We start from the raw sequence: 19344 nt of genomic DNA on the forward strand, positions 1-19344 counted from the left end.
ACTGTCTGCTGGGAACTAAGAGACTTTTTAGCTTTATTTTGGTATCCTGGTGATAAAAAGCTCTCCACAGTCTCATTCTGGTTGTAATGAAAGTTCATGCAGGAATTCAGGCTCTCTAAACTATTTCCTCAGCACATAATAATTATGCAGTGTGAAATCCAGTAATTACTTAGATTATGTGATTTCTCAAGGGAAACTTGCATGACAAAACACACCATTCAAATCATATAACCGTGTAACCTGAAGAAACTATAGTGTGAAAATGGCTAGCTTTTTTAAATATATAAGATTGCTGTGAGAACACACAATCACCGAGAGTCTCGCTTAATAGCTCCATTCCTGGAATAAACTCTACCGGAATCCACAGCAACTGCTCTTGGCAGGGAGCACACAGCATGTCAAACGCGAACCACTTAAAGAATGTGCCCAGCGATGCACAGCAGCCACAGCCCGTCATCTTATTTAAGTGGACTGTGTTTTCACGTAACACACAGGTAAGACTGTAGTGCTACACTAGCTTCAAGACATTTGGAATTTCAGAGTTTTATTCTGCCATAAAAGCCACCTGCTTTTCTCCCCCCTTCCCCTTTGTCTGAAGCAAATGATGCTTGTGGTATGCTAAGAACACATGCTGCATCTTTCAATTGGGGAGATATAATAAATAGGAGATTATGATAGGCAAGTGAAATAATGAAAATAAGGTTTCTTTCATATTCCATCTTTTGCCTGCTTGTAAAGGAAACAGAGATATTTCCAAGAAACTGAAATAATGAAAACTCCATTTTCCTTGAAGATTTTTTGCAACAACCCTGTATTCTTCTTTTCATGGCTTTAGTATAAGGACACATAAGAATCCAGCCTAATAATCATCTCAGACTACTTAGTGTTAACTACACAAGGTGAAAGAATGGAAGTACTAGGACAAACGATCTTTAACACATGCATTTTTCAAACTTACCAAAAAGTAAAAGTTTTATATTTTCTTACCGTACCTGATTGTCCTGACAGAAATGCAGTATTTCCACATCAGATTCCACATTGCACTGCCATCTCCCTTCATGACCTTCTCTGAAGTGTTTGCAAAGTGAAAAAGATTCCAAGTAACTCAAGGAACAAGTAAGTTTAGCAGCACACGACAAAGTTAGTCCAAGGTTCATGCAGCAGCCAAGCACTGATTCACGATTTCCAAGTGATTCCTCCGACCTCCACTCAGATGAACTCAGAGAGAAGCCAGCTTTCTCATTTGAAGTCTCGGGTTACTTCTTTTTTCATGATTTACAAGACTCATTGTTTACATTATTTGCAAGCCAGAAGAGAGTATTAGAGGCTGTTCAGAAACTACATATAATATTGCTCCAAGCTGTCAAGTAAGAAAAACCTACCTATGCAGCACCTGCAGAAAGTTATTCTAATTTATTTCACTTCAGAAAAAAAAGAGTCCAGTAACACTGCCCTAGAAAATCACTTACGAGAACTGCAACTGCTTACACACTAAATCAAGCGGTTTAGGCTGAATAAACTCTCAACTGCAAAATTTCTTGTGTACTGTAATAAACTTTTTAGTGCCAAAAGAAGTAATGAGTCATTTTCCAAAGCTGTATTTGAACACATATGAAGTTCCTTCAATAGTGAATATCAGCATGACACTTAGGCCATAAATTATATCAAAAGTAAAATCGTAAGATCTGATAAAAACAAAAAAACCCCAACACACACACACAAACAAACCCAAATGCCAGCTTATTCATTGTGATATGTGGAATTCTCTTACTGTGCTGAATAAGTTTAAACACACAGCATTTATTGCCAAAATTTCAAATTGAATTTAAGCCTCAACACACATTCACATGGAATCAGCCTTAGAGAAAAGTAGTATTGTTGTAAGTATTGTTAATCTTTATAACTGAAGGACAAGCCCTTTTAAGTTCTACCCTGGTTTCTCCAAGACCACCCTGAAAGTTAGTGTTGTTGCTATGACAGATTAAAACTTCTGAAGCCTTCGCTCAGCCCCACTAGACTACACTCTTTTCTCTACAAAGAGGTCAACCGCACGATTATCAGAGGCTCTTCTGGATCAAAGACATTAGATACATGTTTATATTATAAAACCTAATTAAGCAAGAAACTAAGTTCATGCTACTTCTTCATAGAACAGTACGCTTTTATGATTAAACGTCTGTTTTCTGTCGCACAACTCCATTTTGTATAAGACCATTTTATCTAGGATCTCTTTACCGTTACTACTATTCTGAAACCTACTCTGTTTGGGGGTTTTTTGACAACTGTTCCTGGTGCAAGCTATTAAGGGCTAAAAAAAAAAAAAGTCAGAACAAGTTCCACAGCATATTGTACATTTTAAATCAGTAGGCTTAATGAAGAAAAATTAAATTAGAAAACTTATACATCTATTCTTAACATAATAATTGAAATACATTTCAATGATTGAAAAAGCTACGTAAGTTCAGGCAGCCCAGCAGAACCCTGTCCATTACCATAACTTGTAAATTTGAGAGATGAAGTGCCTACAAGATAGATTTTCTGATTTTTGTATGGTGTACACTTGAAATATTTCATTCAGCATAAATAAACCCATTATATATACAGTATAACACTACTAGTTTATTTTCTGTGTAGTATAAAGGTATCAAACAGCATTCTCAGTTGTGTCAACTACATCTCTTTGAGCTTATATTTGAGGCTTTGGTGTAATTGATGTATTAAGATGATAAATTCCTTGATTCATCCTCAGTTGCAATATTTGGATATTACCAGTATCTTCAGGAATAGTATTTTCACCTATCTCTAAAGATAAAGGTGGATGAGATCTACAATAGAACAGTATTTTAACTATCTTCTTCATCCATGTTTGTAAAATTTGTGCACAACCAGTGACCAAATGGATTAAAATAACATGTGACAGCATCACAGGAGAAGTGAGATGCTGTGAGGTGGCTTGTGTAGGGGTTTTTATTTTATTTTGTTTTTAAAAATCATTGCTGCAGCATTTCCCATGGAAAGGAGACTATTTATGAAATAGTATAGAGTATTTCAGCTCCTGTCCTGATAAGCTGAGTTTGTCCACTAATTCCCAAAGAGACCTGGACAAATCAAGGTAGCCCTCCACAAAGGCACCATTAATTCTGCAGGGAATGGCAAGCCAAAATTTGTAATATAGAACTGACAGACAACCTGAAAAGACAAAATAATATACATCCAGAAAATGCTGAATACTATGCAAATTACATGACAGTGAATATGACTAGTATTTCAGTTCTATGATTAAATCTTGATGTAAATAAATGCTGTTTATTCTGGTGTAAATATGAAGAACAGATTGCTGTGAAATGCTTCTTAAAATGATATTTAAGAGGCGTGCTTAAAGCTAACAGCATCCTGTAAAGCTTCAGGAGGCCAGGGAGAACAATGCTAGATTTGACCAAGCTAATAGCATCAGCTAATAGATGATGATTTCTGTACATACACAGATGTGAAGAACTGGTGATTAATCAAAACCTATGGCTAATTCTGTCTCTCACGATGAGCTGCCTTTTCTGAAAACTGCTCCTTCATAATATGATTACCAAAGAGGTAACAGAAAGGATATCAAAGAGGAAACTGACTGATAACTATTTCTTACTATTAATAAAAATCTTATTCAGGAATAGAGGAATTTTTCCAGCAGCAATAGGACAGTAAAGTCCCTTTTGTCTTAGCTGTTTACTTTCTTCTCCTTTGTTCACAGTGACATTACCATGCCTGAAACAAGGCACAGATTAGCATATCAAATGATTTCACTTTTTTGAAGCCTTGTTTGCTTTCACTGTATGACAAGTCAAGATGAGCCCCAGCACTGCAGGGGCCTTTTGGCATCATGTCTGTCTTTGACACGGATTTTCCATTTTGTACATCAATCATAATCTATTGTAATGATTCCAGTGACAATCTTCTCCCACACTCACATGTTTGGCCAAGAAAACCCAGCCAACACAGAGACTGTGGGTTGGTAACAAGGGCTGTTTGGAGACAGTTGCTGCCTGGCTGGTTTATTATTCCTCCTTGGGTGTGGCAATGAAAACTTCAGTTATCTCTTCCCCTTGAAATAAAACAACAGATTCCATTCACAGGACATCACTGCATCCACCCAGTCACACTGTGTATGGGACCACGCTCTGTGTGAGGAAGAACACCCCAAAGAGATATACTTAGTTTGCCAATCTTTTTCTTCTTGCATTACATTGCCTGAAAATCTTTGAGATACGCCCTGCCTGCAAACATCTACAGCACAACTCTCATTCTCAGTAGCCATGTCAGCATTGACGTGTTTGGACCCACAACACTGTCCGGCTAATGGTTCACATACAAGCTGTCTTCATCCTGCCAACTTGCAGCAGGAAGGTTAAAGGAGAAGTTCTGCCCTCTTTCAAAATTTCTTCCTACTTCAGTACATTGGCTTTTCCAACCCAGCATCATTACATCTCCCTAGGACACTGAGTGACTCTTTTATTTTTGGTGGACCTATTTAACACGCACAGTCATGAAATGTTGCCCCCTGCATCAGAATGTCACATTGTTCTTAGGTTTTCCCCCAGTTTACTTCCACACTTCTACACTGAGTGGACAGACCAGGTCTCTTGGAGCTGAATTTCACTGTCTGTAAAACAGGGAAAGCAATTCTGAACTTCGTAAAACATTTTGCATCATTTCTAGGAAGAAAAGATCACAGTCACCAATTCAAAGATGATGCTGTGATACTGTCACTCTCAACTGGCTTATGAAAACTGAGCAAGTAGTTGAGGCAACTGAAGAAGCATCCATTCTGAGCTATCCCTGCCTCGCCCAGGGATTATCGCTGCCTATTGCGAAGTCACCATAAAGGACTGGCTGCTGCTCAGCTGCTCCAGATCTGCAGGCTGGAGCACTGGTTGAAACTGCTGATGCAGGTGAGTTTGCACCAAGACGACCTGGGACACACATTTTTTGTTTTGCTGGCTGTAAACATATATAGTGAGCTGTTACAGGGGAGACAAAACAACTGGAAGAATCAACATCTTAAAAACACTGGAACAAAATTCACCAGCAGTTGTTTGTCAGAGCCCTCAACTTGGCCACATACCACACGTTTTAGTAACAATAATAGGGTTCTTCCAATGCTATCGATTGCTAAGAGAACCCAGAGCAACTAGCCCGCTATGTGATAGAGAGTACTTAAGGATTCTTAAAAAAAAAAAAATAAAATGGGGGGAGGGTAGGGAGGTAACGGACAGAAAATAACTGGAGGATTTTAATCTGTTTTCTGTATTTCACACTGGAAACAAAGTTGCTGCAGGCAAATACATTACGGGGAACATAAATCATTCTAAGTATTTAAAAACGCTAGAGCTAAGATTGCTTTACAAGTTGTAGGTGGCACATTACATTTAAATTATATTAATAGAAAGGCAATGCTTAATTTGGAGTCTCACATTCTATTCTTCTCCCCTCTCCTGAGATTCATTCATATTTTGCATAAAAGCCTGCACGATAAGCAGAGGGTTCTGCTGGTAGAGCCAGCGACAGGACCTCAGTGTGTCAAGGCCCTGTCATGGAAGTTACTATGAAGTGGCTCAGAGAAACTGAGCACCCAGGACACCTTATCTGATATGCTGTTTGATAAAGTCCTGTGCTCCGGATGCATGCATCACTTTACACATGACATGTTTGCAGCTAAAATAATCTCACTACTTTAACTGTGCATAGGCTCATCCTAAATTAGGTTAGTATAACATTCCTGTGAAGAGGGAACGAGTGTACTGCAGCCTTCAAGAGTGACGGTGGCAATTTGCTTAGTTTCCTGAAGTTCCTACCAGGACAAAATGATCATGAAACAGAATCTAACAGCATTTCTATTATTATGTAGTAATCACTTATATATTTACAGGACATTTTGACAAAAGAAAAGTGTGAGTGTGAGAGCTAGCATGTTTTTGGTTGTCAGGACAATTCCAGACCTATTTTTAACTTAGGTAGCATTCCCCTTATACAATGGCTATTACCAATTAAGGATTGAAAGGAGTCTTACAAATAGATGGGTTTTAAATTTGTAGATTGAAAAGAATTCTGGCTCTTTAGAAAATTTAGGGTATCTTTAAACCTACAGCTTGTAACAAGTCCACATTTTTAGAAGATAGGAGAAGAGGTTTAAATAAAATATTTTCACAGTGTATTTTTTCCTTAGCCTTCGCTATACTTTCTTTCCTTCCCTTTCCCTTTAAACTTCCTTTTCTGATTTTTCACAAACACTCCTAAGAGTACGCAAAACACGGTGTTTCCTGGGAGTTTACAGCAGTGACATCCACAAACCAGTCCTTCTGCAGAATAAAGTCAGCATGACTTTGGCATTTTGCTAAAGGACATCCCCCTCTTATCCCCAACAAGCTGGCAAGTTTGTGTTGCTTCGAAGAGGCCCCTCCAGCACCCTTCCAGCTGCAGCTTCTGACAGACTCCTCATATGTCTCCAGGCCTCCACCGCGCTCCCAGACTCCCTTTCCTGTGACTTCATCTTGGAAGACTATCAAAGGAAACTCAGACAGCTTCCAATCCCCCTCTGCGGGGCACAGAGCCAAACGCACAATTAAAATGTGACGGCTCCAGGGTCTGCCCATCAGTTGCATCTAAATACAGTAGAGACCAGATACGAAAGAAAAGCCTGGCAAACAACGTGCTCTCTAGGGGCACAGCTAAAGGGCAGGCAGGCATCACCAGCTACATGTCTGAGAGAGCCCTGGCACAGATACTACAGTTCTTCAAAACCCCAACATGAATCTTTGAAGGTCTGTTTGTGGAAGGTTAAAATCTGTACGAGTGTAAAGAAAGGAGAACCTGAGGACTCACAGATGGTTCCTAGGTGAGAGAGAAGGAGGTGAAGAAAAGGAAGGTTTCGGAAAGGCTAGAGATTGACATACTGTAAACTGCAGAGGCAGAAAAAGGTAAGGTGTATACACAAAGAACTGTCTCCAGTTGCAAGGCAGTTTATCAGTTACAGCAGTGGTAAGGGGAAAGAGATCACACAGCCCTATATATTTAGGCATTGCTGAGCAAAAATCCTGCACAAGTCCCACAGAACACCTCAGTGAAACCAGGGAAGGAAAGTTAAGGGGTCCTGTAAGATATATGTCTTCCAGGTAGGAAGGAAGAGCAGCCAGGAAAGTTAAGATGAACCAGAAGTATGAATTTAAGGCATAGGAACAATGCATTTTGAACACTTGAGGGAAGACTGTCTTAGATACAAAGTACCAATAATTACATTACAATGAATGCTTCAATGAGATTAACAGGTATTTTAAATTTCTCAGCTTGAAATCACTTTACTTCCCTGAGTGTAGACAAGACCTCTGATTACTTCTAAGGCATTCTGCTACTTCATACATTTATTTGAGGGTTTCCTTTTAATCATTTTTATGCTGAATGTGGGAATACTGCAATCTGCACTATTTGCAGGCTGTACTTCAAAAGGATGGGGGGTTTTGGGGGATGAGGAGGATAGAATATTATGCTCTCAGCTGCTCTGAAATTGCATAAAGGTTGCCAACATGAACCTCTGGAGAGAGAGCTGTACTATAGGCATATGACTCAGCCCTGCTCTGGATGAAGTCACTGTCAAGTGAAAGCAAAATATTTGTTTCTAACAACATATATGGTGAACTCTTAAACGCAAGTTCAAGACAAAGCGTCAGTAATTTTTCCCACCCACTTTGCTATTGTTTTGTTCAAGATATTGCAAACGAGCTCATAATTTTAAATGGTAGCAAGAAGAAAAGCAAATCAACTGACATCACTGTCTATAAGTGTGCAAAAGACATTCCCTGCTCTCATGAACTAGAACATAAGCGGTTTTTTTCCCCTGATCACTGTTACTGAGATTTGTAACTAGTGTACAGCTATTGTTTTCAAGGAATATAAGATTAGAGCATTGTACATAACAGACTACCTATCACTTTTTTTTTCCTTTATTAAACCTGTTTTTAAAGAATGCATTTAACAATAGCATTCTCTTTAACTACATAGTAACACATGACTACTGAGTTCTTCGCACCTTTTTTTTTATGCTGCATTTTACTTAAAGGAAACAGCAGTACTGCTCTGTGCCTGTTAGTAAGCACGTTATCTGGCACATCTGAACCCACCTCACATCCTAGAAGCAGAGTCCATGTTGTTAACACCAGAAATGAGGCACAAAGACTATCAAAGCACATTCTTTTTAACAAAGAGTTAACCTAGAGGACAATCCTGACATAGATCATTTAAAGCACATGTGCTGTCTTTGCAACTGCATCTAAATTAAGGCTGGCAATTCCTTTAATGGCTTCAAATGCTACAAATTTGTCTTGGATAACAGAGTGGGAAAGAGGATGAGCACAGAGCTGCAGGTGCCCTGCAGAGTGCAATATTAGAGTGGCTTTAAGTAGCTTCTGACACTCAGTTACTCTGTGATATTCTAGTGTAGCAGCAATAAGCTGCTCCTACCAAGCAAATTCATGAAAGCATTGTAATTTATAATCATCACTGAAACATCCTAATGGGACTGAATCATATAGCAAAATATAGACCTATTCTTGCCCAGAAATGGGCTTAAGCACATGATTCAGTCTATCCTGACTCATAATGTTGGAATTGCTAGTCCCAATTGAAGACTAGCAGAAACAATTTCAACTAATCCCTGCTTCAAAAAAACAGTCATCTCTCCCCTATCTTATTCCATCAGGGTGGCTGGAATCAGATGCTTTTTAGAAATGACCCTGTTCTGTAAGAGACTCATGCCTCCTTTACAGAGGTCAGAGGGGCCAAATTGATGAAGGAAAAATGAAAAGATGACATATTTTAAAAACTGTTTTGTTTGTCAAGCAACTGGATTCCAGTAAAGTAGCTTTTACCAACCTGGCATGTTATGTTTTTTAGAATACTTTATTTTAGCAAGAAGAGAGAAGACATTCTGGGAAGAAAAAACCCCTCCAAAACTACAGATTATAGTCGCCTTCACTGCTAGTCACAAATTTTCTCACCTCATGCTTTATCTTTAATGCAATGCTAATGGTAACAATTTCTCGCTTGGGCTATTACACACCAGCTGGCAGGAACACAGCACGATGCACCCACTGGCTAAAGAAAATCTTCACTTTCACATGCTAAACCTGAAGTCACATGATTTTATAATAATCCATTGAGTAAAGCATGACACATTCATCCTCAAAATCCCGCAGAAACCCTACAGTGACTTATTTGTCTTACACTATAATCTGTTATAGAAATATATCTCCACACTTTTAGTATTTGTGTTCAAAGGATATCAAAAACCAGCACTTAAATGAGGGGTTATATAATACTGACCACTCAGTGTTAATGGCAATAGAGAGCTGAAATTTGATTTTCATAAATTAGTGAATTACCAAACATTTTTTGGACCAGGTTTCTACTCCAGTCCCCCCAGTTTGCGGTATACAATCTGCTGCAACTTGGATAAAAGCAGGCTGTTTGTTTATACACACATTATTGGAGGCATCAGCAGCACTACCTTGCAGTAACTTTGTTTTGTGAATATACATGTGATGGGCAAAGTCCTGGCTACTGAAGCCACTGCCAAATTTAAGAAACAGACTAAAAGTGCAGTTGGCTTATTTTGGCCTATTTCCCTCTTTCCCTTGCTGTGTTGAGGAAATTTATCTGTGAATCAGTTCTCACAAAAGACTGCAAACTGTACAGCAGCCCTCTACTCCAGGTTGGATGTCTGCCCTTAGCTGGGCTTATCTTTAGGAATATCTCATGCACAGCTTGCTATAAAGAGCTTTGGAACTGGATTTTTACCTTGTATACCTGAATACATTTGAAAACTAACATCTCAGAAGGCAAGAATTGTCCTAGTTTTCCTCTGTCCCATCATCCAGAATCCCTGTTTTCTTGCAGAGCCCCAGCTGGCATTACAGCTACAGGCAGGGAGGGGGACTGGCTCATCTGCCCCAGCCCCCAATCCTGCTCCCAGACCCACAGCTCTGGGCAGCAGGGAGAGGCCACCACCACAGCTGGCCCCAGCCTCTCAGTTAACCTTCTTCTCAAGGGTTTGAGGAAGAAGCACACTTCACAAGCAGCAACATAGTGTGCCAGCCCTATCCTGCCACTCCGCTCCGTACGCTCAGGGCGCAGGCGCTGTGTGTGCACGGTCTCACAGCCAGCACCAGCAGCAACCACTGCTATGCAAGACAGTTGCAAGACACCCTGCATGGATCTCTCTTGAAGTCCATGGATTTCAATATAGATGCACAGTTCCATGCAAGTGGCTCCCAGTACAAGGCAAAAATATACCATAAAACAGAATCGTCCAGGACAGGCAACAGACACGGTCCCACCAGACTTCCCTGAGTAAAAACTGAAAAACACAGCTCGATTTCTGAACGCACAGCAGCAAGCCACAGAGCTTCTGGAGCAACAAGAAACATTTACCACAGTTTTAAGCACTGACTCCAACTGAAAATAAAAGTCATGCCCTGCTCAGACAGTCCACAAAAGGAAAGAGAACAGAGTCACATTTCTTGTCATGTACAGCTTGCTCAGCACTGCTGGGGAGGGCGAGCGCACGAGGAGTGATGAGCAGAGCTCTCATGGCCAAGCAGTGACTCTCTGAGTCACCCCACAGCATCAGGAACCCATGGCTTAGGGGGAGGTGGGCACACAGCACCCCCTCGTCTGCTCTGAAGAGTCACCTGCTGTCACAGCACTACCTGTCCGGGGGGAGGCTTAGGGGTTTGGTATGGCTTCCCCCACGACTTACCACCACAGCTCTTCACCTGCAGCCATGGCTGGTCACCAGGTAACAGTGGTGGCACGAGGGAATGTCTGAAGTTTGCTCCTGCCTGCATTCTCGCACACATCTTCCCCCACACCATCAAGGCATAACAGAGGGCAGGCAACAACCCTAATGCTAATACTGAACATTCATGTAGGATGAGCCACATAATGGAAATGCTACTCAAGTTCTGTTTTATCTCCTTCTATACATAAAAATAAGGAATATATACACCCAGGCACACACAAAACTTCCCCACAGCTCGTTGGCTCTTTTCCAAGAGCATTTTAAACAATCTACAACTACTAATAAAAAATAATTAGAAGTAAATCTCAAGAAACTTGTGGGTTTTTTCCTCTCTAATATGAACTTCCTTGCATTTAAGTTCGTTATTCCAGACCATTTGCTTTTCATTTTTATTTGTCACTGTGCTTTAATCAAGAAATTTAAAACATGAGAAAGTGGTAACTTTCCTTCAATTTTCTTTTTCTCAGAATGATGGGAGCAAAGCGCTTCTATCAAAGTGCTTAAGTCCTCTTTTTACTTCTGTTCATGCAAACACACTCCAGGAGGAGGGCTCAAGTACATCTAGGTTCTGATGACAAATAAATTAGCTATCTGGAAGGAAATAAATGGACAGTCCTTAGCTACTGCAGAGGTTTCCATTAGGAGACATAGAATAACTCTAATTCATTTGCAACAAAGCTGGGATTTCACCAGGAATCCAAGACATAAAGCTTTAGTTCAGTTGTATTTATTTGTGTCAAAAGAGTCTGGCTACATTTCTATTATTTTATATGGTTTCTCAGCAAGGAAGACATTACAGTGGGCTGGGAATGGGTTGGAAATTTTTTGGCTTAGAAATGAAATCTGTGAAAAGCAAGAAGAGAATAAAGGTATCTTTTGAAACTCCACAAGCCAATGGTCACAGATGAGGGTCCTATATTACTCAATGCCAGAAAGTGCGGGGCACCCCTTAAACCTTGAAAAAGATTGGAACAGTTCCCTTTTCCAGCCTTCAGTCACCGCATGAAAAATTCAACTGCAATTAGCATTTAGTACAAAGCACTTTCTGTAGGCTGACAATAGGTAGTCGGACCAGAAAGTGTACATAACAAGAACAGAATCCTATTTTAAAGAATTGCATGGGTTTTGTTAACAATGAGTGATCCTCGCTTCTTCCCCAGAAAATTCAAATACATATAATTCCCTCTGCTTAGTAGTGTAAATCAAGAGCAAGAAAACAGAAGTTTAGATTAAAAAGCATCAGGGTAAGTTCAGGGACAAGTTAAATGGAATTGCTTATTTTGCTGTTCCATTAAATAGGCAAGCTCAATGCATCTGACACCCAGTCCTATTCTTTATGATCACCATTCACCATCAATCATTTAAGCTGTATGTCAGACCTGCCTAAGTGAAGTGCCCGTTGCTTTGAATGGCTGTGATGTGCACTTTGTGCTGGGAGGGAGATGAAAGATGAAGTATTATATTACTAAATATCTGTGGGAAAAAAAGGATCTTCTCCACATTACATAAATTTCCGTGACATTTCAATTAATCTCCTAGTGCTATTTACAGTCTGTACACCACACAACACAAGCTACTGTGCCTAAGCATAAAATATCAGAGAAGAAAAAGTACTAATTGAGTCTTAGCTGAGATGATGTGACTTAAAGTAAATGTTAAAACCAAACAGCATCATCACCTTTCACATCTGCATGCACAGAGACAAAAGTGGCCGATAATTAATGCAATAAAAAAACAGCTTTACAATCTTTGTCACAAGTTCTCATTAATTCTCTACCACTCCCTTTTCCCCTGCATATTTGCCTTTCAGCAATAGAGGAGAACAGCAAGTAAAAGCACTAGTGGCATCATGTGCAGCCACCCAGTTCTGAAAAGCATTTCAGAGTTAATGTTTTCTTACCTTTTATAGAAACCGTGAAGAGGCTGGAGACATAAAAACTGCCAGTAATCCAAGCAGAAGGCCTTTAACTTCAGCATTTTCAAATACTTCTACTGCAGCAACTGTAGTCTGCAGCTAGGTTTTAACAACACAAGACTTCTTTTTGTTATGATTTGAATGACTCAAATCCAGTCCAACACACTCCTCTCCTTATTGCTGCAGCATAAGTGTTTCTAATTGCTACCAACATATGCAGCTAGTCATGCACATGGCACAGCACCTGCACGGTTACAGTATCCTACTTTAATACAAAGAGGCAGTCGCACAAAGGATACAAATTCATGTGCGTCTTTGATCCTGATTGCAGTTTGTCTTTCCAAAAGTCCCCAGTGCTACCGGGATAACCGTTATTACACAGAAATCCCACTTCTCCTTCGGGCTATTTTAGGCCATTCTAAAAGCCCTCTGGTCAAACAACGTGAATATATTCCAGTGGAGGTTTTGGAAGGACCTCTGGAAAGCATCCTTAAAGCTTACAGAACTTCGGAAAATGCAAGCAATTATCTCAATCAGATCTGACAACAACTGCCCTATAATCACAGCAGTGCTATGATCCCATCACATGGGAACTGCAGGCTTTTTTCCTTTTTCTAATTTTTTTTTTTTGTTAAATAGAGCAGCACACAACTCTGTTAATCAGCTCCTCCTGTGTAAATCGCATCGGCTCCATTGTCTGCCAGCACCTATGAAAACTGTGGGCTCCTTATGACAGGGGAGGGGAAAAAAAAAAAAAAAAAAAAAAAAGAAAAAAAAAAAAAAGACAGGCAGAAGTGCAGACCGTCCCCGCTCACAAACCAAATTATGCTTATCTTATTCCCAACACACTTTGCCAGGTCGGTCTGTGTGAGCAGAAACTAATCAGCGGAGCCCCCCGGCGCGCAGCGGGGCGGCCCCGCCATGCCGCCATCCCGCCCCCCGTCCCGCCGCCGGGGCCGGCCGCCGCCGTTGCCGGGGCAGCGGGGACACGCCGGGAACCTCCGGCGGGGAGCGGCCGCCGCCATCGGCCTGCGGCGGGGGGGAACGGCCGCCCGGCGGCGGGGCCGGGGGCCGGGCCGGGGCAGGCCCGAGCAGGCCCGAGGCCGGAGCCCCGCTGCCGAGGGGCTCCCCGAGAGCGGCAGCTGCTACCTGCAACCCCTGGCCGGCGGGGCGGGGCGGGAGCGGGTCGCTTCCATTCTGGCGCGGCAGGAGTCCCCGTCTCATTTCTGTCCTTCGCGAAAGGCACCGGCCTCATTCTCCCACCTCCCCCCCGTCCTCCCTTCGCTCCACGCCGCCGTGCGCCTCCACTCCCAGAGCTGGCCCGGTCCCGCGGACAGCCCTGAACTGCCATTTGGCAGGGAACGGTAACTAGAGAAGCCTTCCACAGCAATTAATCATTTTTTAAAAAGTTGTTGTTGTTGTTGTTGAATAACAAGTGTCCTAGTGGAGACCGACCAACTGTTATGTCCGGTTTGCTGTTAAGTTTACTTTCCCAGAAACTATAATATGGGCATTTCTCATTCTATTGAGTTTTTGAAAGTCCCTCAGAGCAAACATCTAGGATACAGCCTGCAACAGTATCAACAAGGTATAGCAACTTAAGACTTCTGACAGATACAACAACAAAGCCAAAATCAGAATCTGAAGAAATACTTTAAAAGATTCCGGCACTTGGACAGGTATTTAAAAAAAAAAAAAAAAATTAACACAGTTTTAAAAATATTAAAAGAAAACCAAACCCCTGAGGCTTAACCAGAGGCTCCTTTTTCATGTAGGTGCAACTAGTTCCCCAAGTGCCTGGATAAGCAGCTATATTTAGGGATCCCTTTGGTTTCTGGTTTTACTCATTGTCACTGTTCAGTTACATAAGTGCCTTGCAACTTCTTAGAAAACTGGTTTGTCCAGGTTTATTTGAAATGACACGATAAACATATTTGAGTGAGAATTGGCAGTTTCTTTAGTGAAGTGAAGAAATAGGGAAACTATGCCTAGACAAAATTTTAAAATGTTCATGTCACACTTCATCTGGTATTTCCCTAAAAATACATTGTACAGTATAGGGTGAGTGGTGGAAATGAACAGATCATGAGAAAAGCAACTTGCCTGAAAAAGCATGGACATTTGATTTGGGCCTTAAAAAAAAAAAAAATTCTTTTAAAGGTTCTCTTTAAAATAATCAGTTGTCTGTGATGCCTGCATTTACTCACTGTGATTCCTTTCAGAACAGCATCAGAGCTGGTACTGTTGCAGTGTTTCATAAGAAAACATTATGGCTTACTTTTGAGAAGTAAGTCCCCTAACAATATTAAATACTGTCAAAGTTCAAGACCATTTTTCTTTGCAAACTCATATTTTCCTTGGGCTTCACTAGCTCGGCAGTTTTCAAGACAGTGATGCCACCGTGCTAAGGGTATTTAGATTTTCATATCAAAATCTTCCATCCCAGCTTTTCACCCCTAATACCAGCCCCTGTTTTCCAGGGGTAGTTTTATCTGAAGAGGAACTGAGTGAAAGGCCCTTGAGATCCAGTGCCTCCTGGCAAGCCCCAGCCTTCCCCAGTCTCCCTGGTGCTGTCTCCTGGCTTGGTCTGGGCTGGTCCATTACAAAGGTATACTGCCAAGTGGGTAACACGGAAATCCCTTTCCCTCTATTTCCAAGAACAAACAAATAGAAGAAAAAAAAAAAAAAAAGTTTGAATTTTCCCTATTGGAACATTCTTTTGAATTTCTTGAGATTCTTTTTTTTTTTTTTTTAAAAAAAAAGAAGAAAGAAGCAGCAGCAAGGAATGCCTTGACTCATAACCAAGAACAGCTATCCTCAAGATCAAGGAAGGAAAAGGGGAAAGCCATACTGAGACAATCAAGCTCAAGAGACACCATCCAAAGACTTGATCCTGAAATGAGACTTTTCTGAAGACTTATCCTTTCACATTGCAAACAAATTCTTTTCTTTTCTATATCATACCCTTTCCAGAAAAAAACAAAAACAAACAAACAAACAAACCCAGCAACAACAAAATGCTATTTGTCACCTTATTTAGTTCTAAAATACTGGACTTTAGTAAGCAGAAGCTATGTACCCATGAATTTTCTGAGAGCAACCAACACTGATTATACTGCACTGCATGCAGAGAAAATGCTAATTAGGACTTTTGCAAATGAAAAGCACCATGCTCTCAACATGTTCTTCATTTTTACTTGTCTTCCAGAGGAAAACAACAAAGAAAATTAAGCTTCATCTCACGCTCACCCTGGATATAGAACTAGTTCTTTCAGAAAGGCATTTACCGAAACCTTTGACTCAGAATTCCCAGGCCTAAGAAGAGTAGGAATTCATGCTGCAGCTTCAGCACTAGTACCGTAAGCGAGCAGTTCACTGAAAATTTCTATAGTCATTTAGAGTCTTGATATGCAGAGGCAGCTCTGGCAGAAGTGCACTGAAGCCTCTGACAAGTCTTTCAAAAACAGCCACTAAAAAAAGGGGCAAGTGAAAAAACGCACAGTACACCAACTCCTTTTTAGGGATGGTTGTGTTGTCAATCCATGAAGCCCTGAGGCTGAAGTAACGCAATCCACTGATGAGGGAAAGTGTTGTATAAAATAACCCCAGCATGAAGTCCATGCCTGCTAGACTTACCAGTATACTGATTTCATATGTTGGGGTTGGGGAAACCAGGAAAACTGACTTGTCTAGCTACATAATCTTTAGCCCTTCATAAAATACGTAAATTGAACGACTGTTATTTACTTACTGACACCCTTATTGTGACACACCAGGAACATTCCTGAAAAATATTTCACTTGCCCAGAAAAGCAAAGTACCTGCCTACTTACATGGAGTACAGAAATTGTAAACCTGCAGCAAGAAAACTGTTTTCCGTGAGCCTTTCATGACTCCAGGGTGAAATATGCCAATAGCCACACACAAAAACTAGCGATTCATACATTGTGGAGCACAGGAATATCATGAGACCAAGATAGTGTGGTTCCTATACTAATTCCACAATACCCTGGTGCACACATTAAAAAGTGGGGATCATACAAGGAACAGATACAAGGTGTACAAAACAAAACAAGACACTGTGCAACCGAACAGATGCTGCTGAACTAGTTCCTGGGAGGCTTAAAGGCCTCACTGCTCACAGAATAGAATACAAAGTTCCTGTACATTGGGTCCCTTTCTTGATACTGGAAATCAAATAGTGTTCACATGCAAGTTGGTGGGAAAATTTCCTGGGTTGCTCATACAAAGAATAGGGGAGACTTCCATGTTAAAGGCTCTGGCAAACCAGATCTCTCTTCCTGGCCCTCTTGTGCATTTCTGGGTTCCGTTTCGGCAAGAATCCTTTCCCAGCCAGAGAAATGAAGAGCTGTGTTCACAGGGAGCTCTCGGGCTCTGCTGCACCGTCGTGACACCGAGGCATGTTGGTGACATGCTTTACAGAGATGCTGCCCAGAGAATCAGGGACATAAAATCAAGCTCTTTTCCCCCCCTCTTTTCTCGAAGGGAAGCTCTGCTGCCTAGAAAAGCTCCAGTAACTCAAAACAAAGTTATTTTTCTTAAAACAGCTCTCAGATTTATGCACTCCCCCACAGCTGAATATTAATCGTCATTTCATACTACCCTTAATTTTTGGTTATTAAGCCTGAGTTAGCAAAATTTCATGAAGTAGAATAGTAAGGCATTTGCTGTTCTCTTAATGCTGAATGTCTTAATGCCTGTTCTCTAAACTCATAGAAGCACTAGTTGATCAATTTGTTACAGAAGACAACAAATATGCCAAAAATACCTGCAAAACTTAAACAGTTAAACTTCTGGATCATTTGAAACAAGTCTGGTAATACAACACTCGAGAAGGCCCACATTAAGATTTAGATATTAGAAAACAAAATATTTTCTGATACCAGTTGAAAGCTGACAGTCCCACTCAAAACATCCAAAATAAATACAATACTGTGCAGACTATGAAAGAAACTGTGCAAACCAAAATATACATACATACATATATAGCATGTCAATTTGTACAGATTTTTCTTTTTATAATGGACATAAGCAAATTTTTCACATCGGCCCTTACTCGTTACAGCACTGGGCTTTCCTCTGATCTCACAACTGTGTAACTTTCAAATTGAACCTACAGAATCCAAGTGCAGTCTAAAAAAATCCAGGGGAAACAAATGGATCTGTCTGATGGGGAATCTACATACAGCTGAAATTTAACAAAATTACTGGATTACAGTGTTCCAGAGCAGGTGAGAACTAGCAGAGTGGTTCTTTGAGAGCAAACTTACCTTGTTGATGGGGACATGAACTTAGTGAGCAAAATGCAAGAAAAGTAGCCTGACTAGAAAATACTAACTGCTTGACAGGACACTGGATGGGTTCATATTAATTGGTACATGCCATTTTATGGGTCATTCATAGGCAAATTTTTGCTCAACAGGTTCATGAGAACACATTCAGTAACAAGAAGTTGGCTACTAGCTTTCATTTTACATAAAAATAATAGCCTTAATTCTGTTTAATGACAGCTCCAGAACAGGCTTATTTAACCTACTGAAGACGACTTAAGATTTTACATGCTGTTTCTTCCATAATTATTTAACCCTAGAAAAAATTCACTGGGTTAGCTGGCATAATCTTGAAATTTCTTTAATGTCTGTTTTAGTCTATGACTATTTTAGTCTAGAGTTGTTAAACATCATAAAATTATTCCATTTGTAGTTAAAGAGTAGCATTTTTACATCCTCATCTGGTATCTCCCAGATATTATTTCATGCCAATTCTCAAAATTCAAAAGGACTTACTGCATGCAAGTACCTTTATTTCCAAATAACCTTTTATAAAGACAGCTCTGTAAAAAATGTACAAATATTCTCAAGATTATCTGTTTGAATTAGTTTAGAAAATGTCTGAGCACAGAGGTTTTATAAAAGTGAATGGGGTAGAGAAGAAAGTCTCAAAATCTCTTATAAATTACAGGTGGTTTGTTGTGGGTTTTTTTTTTTTTTTTTTTTTTTTTTTTGTTTTTTTTTTTCTAAAAGAAGGTAGAAGATAAGCTATTACAAAACTATTGTTTGAAATATAAAGAAGCTCAATCAAGGATTCCATACCAGCCTGCATCTCTCTGTTACAGGCTTAAGAAAGCATTACCCACTGAATGCATGCTAATGAGAGCTAATGCCACTCAACACATACACTGTGTATTAAACTTTATGGTTTGTGAGGCCGTGCAGCCATGGCAGGGGCCATACTGGTGGATATGGTCACATGCTCTTATTTTATTGAAAACAGTTTAAAACAAGGCAATAGTCATGTTTTTGTGATTCCGTAGCAACTCAAAATGATTCAGCCACTCCAGTCTCTAGAAGACATGTCCACTCTGTGCAACTAAACCTACTCAAACAATATTGTCTTTTTCTTTTCCCATCAAACATTAAAATTCAGCCTTACATCTATTTAAATCTTCCCCATCTTTCTCACTAATATCCCCCCCCCATGGAAAAAAGTCCACTGAAATTTTTTAACTCTGCTATTTTCACAAAGATTTATCTAGCCTGGAATAAAGATGGCAGAAATACCTGGTTCT

The 19344-nt window shown here is 40.3% G+C and overlaps 1 protein-coding gene across 11 annotated transcripts in view; it reads right to left on the reverse strand.

Moving 5' to 3' along the window:
- Positions 1-19344, reverse strand: part of IQSEC1 (IQ motif and Sec7 domain ArfGEF 1) — a 356135-nt gene that overhangs the window by 140517 nt on the left and 196274 nt on the right. Inside the window, exon 1 of one of the 11 annotated variants that reach the window (XM_074914145.1) lies at positions 13905-13922. The exons of 8 other annotated variants lie outside the window; for them this stretch is intronic. Coding sequence is in view for 1 of the 3 variants with exons in the window: in XM_074914141.1 (XP_074770242.1) it covers positions 12741-12817 (77 nt within the window). In the remaining 2 variants the exon portion in view is untranslated. Of the gene's footprint in view, positions 1-992; positions 1010-12740; positions 13419-13904; positions 13923-19344 lie in introns of those variants that run through there. 2 more of the 11 variants (XM_074914141.1, XM_074914150.1) reach the window with 2 other exon arrangements.

Source organism: Athene noctua, chromosome 10, assembly GCF_965140245.1.
Source record: "Athene noctua chromosome 10, bAthNoc1.hap1.1, whole genome shotgun sequence".
Lineage (NCBI taxonomy): Eukaryota > Metazoa > Chordata > Aves > Strigiformes > Strigidae > Athene > Athene noctua.